Here is a 9,538-nt window from a genome sequence, read left to right on the forward strand (position 1 = left end):
GTCTAGCCAAAGCCAAATTATTTATGTCGCTACTATTGAACAATAAAGCTATAACATGGACATTATACAAAAAATGAGCTACGAGGGTACAAGAAGATGTTATCTTTGCATGGTAGAATCTAAATTCAATACTCTTATTATTTTTTCATGTAGCTTTGTAAAAGAGGTTTGGCTAGAAATAGAAAGAGTAGTCTAAAAAATGCCCGGAGAGGAGGTACCATTAAGGAAGGTCTCAAAAACTAGTGTTTAAACAAAGAAACCTTGAGATACGAAGATATTCCTCTTTATATAGCGTAGAGAATTGGGTTAGCAAGAAAGTCTAAATTGTTTGAGGGAATTGATACTCCTTTACAATGTGCTGTGCAAAGTATAAATATCCTCTTTGCTTTCCCTAAATAAAAAGAATCTCATATTCCAAAGAACATCTACTAAAAAAAAATCATAAACATGAAAATGCCATGAACAATTTTCGATGGGGTCTCCCAAAAAACTCCTCATAGACAAAAAGTTGGTGGAATTCTTCACCTCCCTGCTACTTACAATATCTTTTTATATCTCATTCTCTATTGAAAATGGCAAAGAAACAAATAATTACTCTGAATTAATACACTCAAATTTGAGTTAATGTTGACTTTAGAAAATAAATTCATACTACTTCAAATGTATAGCTATTCTCTTCTAGTTATTCAATGGATAAAAAGATAGTTATCTTTACAGAATTTCACCCTGCAACCTTTATATCTTAATCTTTATATTTCAATCTTACGAAATAAAGCCCCCTCCCATCACCTTTGCACATCTTCATCAGGTTAAGAACAAGGAAGTTGATCAATTGACCAAAAGCTGAAATTGAATAGGAAAGACGAATCTGGAAGGTTACTGAGAGCTCCCAGTCTCACACAGATTAAACACAAGATAAAACGAAAGGGGGTTTGACTTTCTCCGGAAAATCTGCACTGTTGTCTTTCTTTTAAGAGAACTGTATAAAACTTTTGATGCACACAACAGCTACCAAATCTGAAAAATTACTATTTGTTTAGGTTGTATTAAGCTGGAAACAATCTTTTTTAAATGATTGTATAGTTATACTCAGAAATGCATAATCAGGAGACTCTTTTCAAGTTTAAATATGTAGGTTTATAATTCGGAAAAAAATTATTTTATATGATAATATTAATAATCCAACAACATTAATTGAAACTCAGGGAAAAATTGTGATTCTTACATATCGCCAAACTACTAAAATAGTCAAAAACAAAATCAAATTTTGTTTTTGGGATGAAGTTCAAAAATAACACTAAAATCATTAATAAAAAAAATCGGTGCAAGAAAGTTTATGGCCTCTAATAGGCTTCTGCTCAACTTTTAGGTGAGAGAATGAATATCTGATTACCATTAGCATCTCAATTCAATAAGCATTTTCCAGTAGGCAGTTCTCCCCTTTTGAAGTAGAGCTATTGGGAAGAGGATTTTTCTTCTTCACATTAAAAGCGAAAAACAGCCATGCTAATGCTATCAGCACAACTCCCAATGAGCAACCTGCCAGGAAATAGAAAGATCAATATCAATGCACAGTTTCCCTCCAGTAACCCCAATGGGAATAGAGAAAACAAGATACAAATTTACAGTGATGTTTTTGCAGAGATTGTAAATATAAAAAATCATAGTTACCTATTATAATGGTGTACTTGCTTTTTCGACCTGCAAAGCGACCATAACAAGTATTATAAGTATCGACATTACTTTATAGTTACTGTTAATAGAATGAATATTTAATATTAGGAAAAACATTTATATGTTATTGTATTAGGTATTAAGAGGTATAAATTAATTGGTTTCTAGGGTTTTAGAAATTTTAGGTTCAATTTTCATTGGAGGGGTAGATGGGAGAAGTTTTTTTTTTTTGGAATAATTAAATTATTTTGAATAATTAAATTATATATAAAGACATCTAAACTTGATGGAGTTTAGCATAATTGTGGTGATAACATTTCACTGGCAATAGTAACTTTGCACAATTTTGGTGAAAGTAGTAGTAACTTTGCATAATTTTTGTGAAAGCATTCTACCGGAAAAACCAAACCAAACTTGATGGAGCTTCATTCTAGGGGTAGATACATTAATTTCACTACTAATTTAAACCCAAACATGATGGAGCTTCTAGGTGGCAGCATCCTATTAGCAATCCTGGTGATAGCAGCTTCCCACAATCTTTGTGATAGCATCCTACTAGCAAACCCAAACTTGATGGAGCTTCGTCTTAATGGTGGGCGCATTAATTTCACTATTAATTTAAAACCAAACTTGATAGAGCTTCTAACTTGATAGAGCTTCTGAGTGATACCATCTTTTTGATAGTCCTAATGATAATAGCTTCTCACAACCTTGGTGATAGCATCCTATTGGCAGTCTTAGTGATAGTAGCTTCCCACAATCTTGGTGATAACATCCTACTGACAAATCCAAACTTGATAGAGCTTCATTTTACTAATAGACACATTAAATTCACTACTAATTTAAACCAAAACTTAATAGAGCTTCTAAGTGATAGCATCCTACTAACAAACCCAAACTTGATAGAGATTCATTCTACCAGTGGGTACATTACTTTCACTATTATTTTAAACCCAAACTATGATGGAGCTTCATTCTACTGGTGAACACACTAATTCTATTATTAATTTAAACCCAATCTTGGTGGAGTTTAGCAAAATCTTAGTGATAGCATCTTTCCAGCAATCCTGATGATAGCAGTTTCACACAATCCATTTTACTGAGCAATAACATCCTATTGCCAATTAACAGCATTCTACTGGTGGGTACATTAACTTTACAATTAATCTAAGCCTGGAATTTGTAATGAAATTTACAAACAAAAAGGAAGAAACTTACCATCAGGATTAGCAGGGCATCTGTCTGGACTGGAGGTGCTATCAGAACAATAGCAGAAAAATTTTGTGGGTTTCAAAATGTCATAACCACAACTCCCCTTGCTATCCAAACAAGCGCCACAGCTTCGATCTCTGTTCGTCTCGATGGACCATGTTATTTCGAAACCCAGTGACAGAGCCGTGATCAGATCATCATTCTGTTTGATTGTGAGGTTGTTACTAATTGGCAGTTGAAGACTGGTTTGGCACCAGTGTCTCCCAGAGTCCGAATTAGAAATGGAGTACCAGTCATCACCACATAAGCTCCACTTTTGAAAACCCTGCCCACTAATACTTTCATTACAGTGCCTCCAAAGCGTGAGACTGGTATATCCCTGGGCGAGATGAAAATGAGAGGCGTGCCACCAAAACTCAGAGTACTTACATGAACGATTGGACCCCTTCTCCTGCAGGGCTTTCCACAGATTGTAGTTAATAATTGTGATTCTAGGATTCCCAGTGCCATTGCCAAATGATGAGGGTTGCAGGACGAGATAGTCTTCTCCACTGATAGTAAGCAGAGGATATCTGTTCTGATCACAATGTAGCTGAAACTCAGGAGCACCACAGCCGCTCTTAAATTTCCCAAAAGGATAGCGAAATTGAAAATCCCCGCATGTTTCCCATACGCAACCTTGGTACTGACTGCCAAGACTTGATGTTAGGAAACAGAGGAAAAGGGCAGATGCAACAGCCATACAATCCAATTGATAAACAGTGCGAGGCATTGAAGTGGTAGGAAGAAAAATACGGAATCCAATATTCTGCTCTGCTCTTCGAGATGAGAAATTTAGTAACAGGGTATTCTGCAAATGGAAGTGGAGACAGTGGACTGGCTTCAAGTAAACAGGGGGAGGGGGCATGGACTTACAGTGCAGAAGATGGCCGAGTCAACACGGCAATTAGACTTTGCATGACTTAATATGCCAAAAGGCATTTTTTAATTTCACCTTCTGTCCATTGCTATTTGATTTACAAGACAATGAATTCCACTAGATTTCTCCCTCTCATTTGAAAAAACTGTCATTGATTTAGACTTTCTGTTTTTCAATCCTGTCATGTAATTTTCTAGTATTTAGTATGTTTTGTTTTCGTTGCAAGTGTTTTGAAATGTTTGAATTGGATTGTTGAACATGATGATAATATTATTCTAAATATTTAATTTTTATTTTAAATAATATCAAAGTAAAATAATTGTAAATAAATTAATATAAAATGTTAATTTTATTAAAAAATTTATAATAAGTATATGCTTTATATCTATTTATTTTGTTTAAGTTTACTAAATATGAAAATATCATAAAGTTATATGTTGAAAGTTAGATGTCTATTACTTTATTTAATTCATATTAACCTAAATTAATTAAAAAATATATTATATGTAAATTAAAATGTAATAATATTTATATTTATTTATATATTTTAAAATAATTATATATATATATATTTATTTATTGTGTTTTTTAATAATTTAAATTTAAATTAATATTAGGTATTTAATTCAAGTATTTTATACTAAAACAATAATAAAATAAATTTAAATAAAAAATTATTTAACTTTTTAAATTATGAATTAAAAAAATGGACATTATCTAAGATAGAGTTTAAAAAGATAGATTCTTTCACAAACAAGTGCATTTATATATATATATATATATATATTAAGTTCTAGTTTATTGCCTTGCATTAGATATAAGATGAAATATGATTTTACTAAAGATTCACTAAACACAATAAATATGATTAAAAATAAAAACTTCCATTTAATTGTCTCAATGAAGAAAATCTTAATGTGAGAGAATTTGATTAAAAAGGAATTTCAATGCTCTAAGGATAATATTTGTGCTTAAAATGAAGAAATATGGATTGCATCTTAAAGTTGTTGAAAATAAAAAGCTTTATTTTGGATGATTCAATAGAGAAGGATATTGACAAAAGAAAATATGATTCAAAAGGCATTTAAGGCTCATAAAAAACCATTTGTCGAATCAAAATAAAGAAGATATAGACAAGATGACTATACAACGTTGGTTGACATAGAGAAGTTGGCATTGGGCTACTAGAAAAATGAGAAGAAATAAAAGTCAAGGCATTATAGTGAATGAAATCATCAAGGGATGGTAGATCAAACTTTAAAAGCAAATAACAAGTGAAATATGGACAATTTACCAGGCTTGATTCTTTGAAACTATTGGAATGAAAGAAACCAACTCACTTGTTTGAACATAATCTTGTTTAAGGGGCCTAAATGTGGAAGAAGGACCATTAAAAATGGTAGATAATGAGATGAATGTTAAATAGTTTAGGTATAAATACTAATGAGAGGTGGTTGTAACACCTCATATTAATAATAATAAAAAAAAAAAAAAACCATAATTTTATATATTTTTTGAAATTTTACAACAAATAGAAATAAACACTACCACATTTAAAAGATACAATTTTATTAACACGTTCATAGTTCAAGTTGGCTTGGTTATATAAAATTCGCATAAAGCATCCACTTCAATATTCTATATAAAATTGGCATAAAGCATCCACTTCAATGTTCTAGAACTTATTAATACTTCACTAACCAATGATAAGAATGAACTTACTAATCATCCTAAATTTGATCAAACTAATTGTGTTGATAAAGGCTTATTGAAAAACTTAACTTACTAATTATACAAGATTGGAATTGATCCAATATTGGGTTCTTTTTAACACTAATAAATGATGTGTTGTAGAAAAAATTACACTACCATTAAACTAAACACCATCAACATCTAATGTGATGTTCTTGTTTCTTGTGGTCCTTCCTAACTACACATAAGTTCCTCCTCCTCCATGTTAAAAAATATCTTGGGTTCTTATTAATTGTAAGAGAGGATGTGTTGTTGTATTCCTAACACTCTCCTTATGAAAAAAAACATTAACATTAACATAAACACCATTATTATCTAATGTTTTGTTCTTGTTTCTTGTGAAAAAAAACATTAACATTAACATAAACACCATTATTATCTAATGTTTTGTTCTTGTTTCTTGTGAACCTTCATAATTACACATAAGTTCATCCTTCTCCATGTTTAAAAAAAAATGACAGGTCTTTTTCTACATTTCTTCTTGTATTGAAAGAAACATCATAACTTAACCCACACCTAGCGATAGATATTGATTCACCTACAAAAATTTCTTCCCTCAAACTAAACTATTGAGTCGAGGTGTCCCAATCTTAAACTACTAAGTGGATAAATATGTTGACTATAGCAGGGCCTCATTCTAGTGAATTAACTCTCAGAGAAGAATCTTTAACTTTCTCTTGCAAATTTGATTTTCTTAGTGAGTGTATCAACAAATCAAAAAATATTTTCATGGGGCCCAAAACGTGAAAACCATAAGTTCCACCTCGTGTGCTCATTTCTTTTTATTAGATATAGGAACCATTAATCTTATCTCTGAATTCTTAGCCAAGAAGAATATCAAAACACTCCTTAAATCCCAATAAAATTTTAAACAACCATTACATTCTATTAGGTATAAGTTGGGCCCTATGATGGGATTAAGGCTTTACCAAATTGCTTGCTATATGGAAAAACATACATTGGCTAAAATAGTTGATTATTTAGAACCCGTCTCAAAGAACATATCATTAACACTACCCACAATCACATCTCCAAATATCCTATTGTTGAACATTCCTTTAAATATAAATATCTGATTTTCTTTAACCAAACTAAAATCTTGGACTAGGCCTCCCTTTACAGTGCATGTAGTTAAAAAGTACCATGATAACTTTAATGAAGAAGATGGCTATAAGCTTAGATAGCCATGGGAGCCCATTATTCATTACCTAGACCACTAAGTTTTTCTTGCTCAATGTTTCCCACCCCATTTTCTCCATAATCCTTTATTGTTTGATCATTATCACTTGCTCATTCTTTGGTCACTGTCGCACTTTTGCAGTTTGTTTCCTTTACACTTCCTTTCGTTTCTCTCACTTTCTTGATTTGTCTCAACAATTTTTATTTTTTAAGTATGGGGGATTTACGCAGTGCATTATATTAGATATCATTTTTGGGATTCAACTGCGTTAAGTAAGTCATTCAAACGTATGACCATTTCCATGAGAGGTAGTCGTAACTGACTAATTTCTCATGATTTTTGAATAGTTCACTTAGCACTCATTGCATCGGGTGATGCTCACAGGGGTGAAGAAGTGGGATTGAAACTAGTGAAATGTGGAGAACGAATCACATAGCATCAATCATCACTTCCGGGGCTTGCACCCGGTAACCAGGACTTCCCAGGAGGTCACCCATCCCAGAACTCCTCTGGCTCAAGCGCGCTTAACTGTGGAGTTTTTCCCCACAATCAAGCCCACTTAGCTTGCTACCCCATTTGCAAAACCAGAGGAGTTCTGGGATGGGTGACCTCCTGGGAAGTCCTGGTTACTGGGTGCAAGCCCCGGAAGTGATGATTGATGCTATGTGATTCGTTCTCCACATTTCACTAGTTTCAATCCCACTTCTTCACCCCTGTGAGCATCACCCGATGCAATGAGTGCTAAGTGAACTATTCAAAAATCATGAGAAATTAGTCAGTTACGACTACCTCTCATGGAAATGGTCATACGTTTGAATGACTTACTTAACGCAGTTGAATCCCAAAAATGATATCTAATATAATGCACTGCGTAAATCCCCCATACTTAAATTCAAAAAGAGTCAAGGGATCTCTACTTGAATGGTTCATGAGGCACAATACTTGCTAAGGTTTTGCAAATGGGGTAGCAAGCTAAGTGGGCTTGATTGTGGGGAAAAACTCCACAGTTAAGCGCGCTTGAGCCAGAGGAGTTCTGGGATGGGTGACCTCCTGGGAAGTCCTGGTTACCGGGTGCAAGCCCCGGAAGTGATGATTGATGCTATGTGATTCGTTCTCCACATTTCACTAGTTTCAATCCCACTTCTTCACCCCTGTGAGCATCACCCGATGCAATGAGTGCTAAGTGAACTATTCAAAAATCATGAGAAATTAGTCAGTTACGACTACCTCTCATGGAAATGGTCATACGTTTGAATGACTTACTTAACGCAGTTGAATCCCAAAAATGATATCTAATATAATGCACTGCGTAAATCCCCCATACTTAAATTCAAAAAGAGTCAAGGGATCTCTACTTGAATGGTTCATGAGGCACAATACTTGCTAAGGTTTTGCAAATGGGGTAGCAAGCTAAGTGGGCTTGATTGTGGGGAAAAACTCCACAGTTAAGCGCGCTTGAGCCAGAGGAGTTCTGGGATGGGTGACCTCCTGGGAAGTCCTGGTTACCGGGTGCAAGCCCCGGAAGTGATGATTGATGCTATGTGATTCGTTCTCCACATTTCACTAGTTTCAATCCCACTTCTTCACCCCTGTGAGCATCACCCGATGCAATGAGTGCTAAGTGAACTATTCAAAAATCATGAGAAATTAGTCAGTTACGACTACCTCTCATGGAAATGGTCATACGTTTGAATGACTTACTTAACGCAGTTGAATCCCAAAAATGATATCTAATTTTTATTTTTTATTTTTTTTAGTTCCTATTTTAGTTTTTATCTTTAATTCCTATTTTAATTTCTTTATAATTTTTATATTTTAATCAATTTTTATATTTTTGACCAAAAAAAATTATATTTTGAGAAAATATTTATATTCCCATTTTTAATATCCATTCACCTAAAAGTAACTTTTTTCAAAAGTATACTCTATCATGTTTGATCAATTTTCATCTTATTTTTCATCTTTCCATCATTTTTCATCTTTCTTTGGTAATATGTTAGTCTTCTTAAACAATTAGTTTTTCAATATTTCCTTTATATTCTCTTCACCACATTTAATTCATACATGATACCTTTTTTGTCTCTAATTATGGGCTGAGTGTCAACTCAAATTGTTGGACATTTAAAATCTTGGAACACACAATTATCCAAAAAACAAAACATTGATAGGAATATGAAAAATTGTGAAAATCTTCATTTTTTAATATTTTATGCCACAAGATTCCTTACTACACATATAATACTCCTTTGTAGAATTTTGGTAATGAAAAAATTCTTACAAGACTCTTTATCACACTCTAATCATCCTCTCAATCTTATGACACCTTATTACTTTAAGTTAACATTTAAGCCTAATAAATAGGCATTAACCCCTCAACATTCCTAGGCAACCACTTTTCAATAATTGAGTGGAGGTTAACTAGTCTACTACTTGGTCTACTTTCTTGTAGACATATTGAACCCCTTATCTCCTGCTTATAATTGGATAAATGAAAATAAATCCTCAAAAGAAAATACAATCAAAATAAACTAGTCTAATGAAATATCCAACTTAAAATGAAGAATTCTTAATATAGTCCAACTTTATTATAACATTTTGGAAAAATCCCTCAACTTCCCTTAGACTCGAACCTTAGTTGGGTTAAAACTAAAGACCTCATAACAAAATCCACCTTGAAAGAGTTTGTTTGAATCAATGAATCAACCCACTAAACTAACTCCATTGTCACTAAATTAACTAATAACATGTATGATTTAGGTGAAATATCCCCATTCTAAATTTTAATTCAAGTCACATACTTC

General features: G+C 32.9%; 1 protein-coding gene across 1 annotated transcript; it reads right to left on the reverse strand.

The window, feature by feature from the left end:
* Positions 1 to 1,135: 1,135 nt before the first annotated feature.
* Positions 1,136 to 3,937, reverse strand: LOC149247034 (LEAF RUST 10 DISEASE-RESISTANCE LOCUS RECEPTOR-LIKE PROTEIN KINASE-like 1.2). The gene is made up of 3 exons (XM_089458105.1): positions 2,893 to 3,937; positions 1,672 to 1,701; positions 1,136 to 1,539 (listed from the first exon to the last, which is right to left on the reverse strand). Exons 1-3 carry the CDS (start codon positions 3,791 to 3,793, stop codon positions 1,409 to 1,411), a joined length of 1,062 nt encoding a protein of 353 aa, XP_089314231.1. The 5' UTR covers positions 3,794 to 3,937; the 3' UTR covers positions 1,136 to 1,408.
* Positions 3,938 to 9,538: the final 5,601 nt, after the last annotated feature.

The sequence above is a fragment of the Pinus tabuliformis genome, chromosome 7 (genome assembly GCF_031772625.1).
Source record: "Pinus tabuliformis cultivar Carrire ecotype Pingquan chromosome 7, CPIR1, whole genome shotgun sequence".
Taxonomy (NCBI): Eukaryota; Viridiplantae; Streptophyta; class Pinopsida; order Pinales; family Pinaceae; genus Pinus; species Pinus tabuliformis.

Excerpts from the sequence above, each read along its gene's own strand:
- LOC149247034 (XM_089458105.1), bottom strand. The coding sequence starts at position 3,793 with ATGCCCCCTCCCCCTGTTTACTTGAAGCCAGTCCACTGTCTCCACTTC. Across the intron at positions 1,702-2,892 it reads ATGCCCTGCTAATCCTGATG|GTCGAAAAAGCAAGTACACC; the intron begins GTAAGTTTCTTC and ends GTCGCTTTGCAG. Across the intron at positions 1,540-1,671 it reads CAAGTACACCATTATAATAG|GTTGCTCATTGGGAGTTGTG; the intron begins GTAACTATGATT and ends ATTTCCTGGCAG.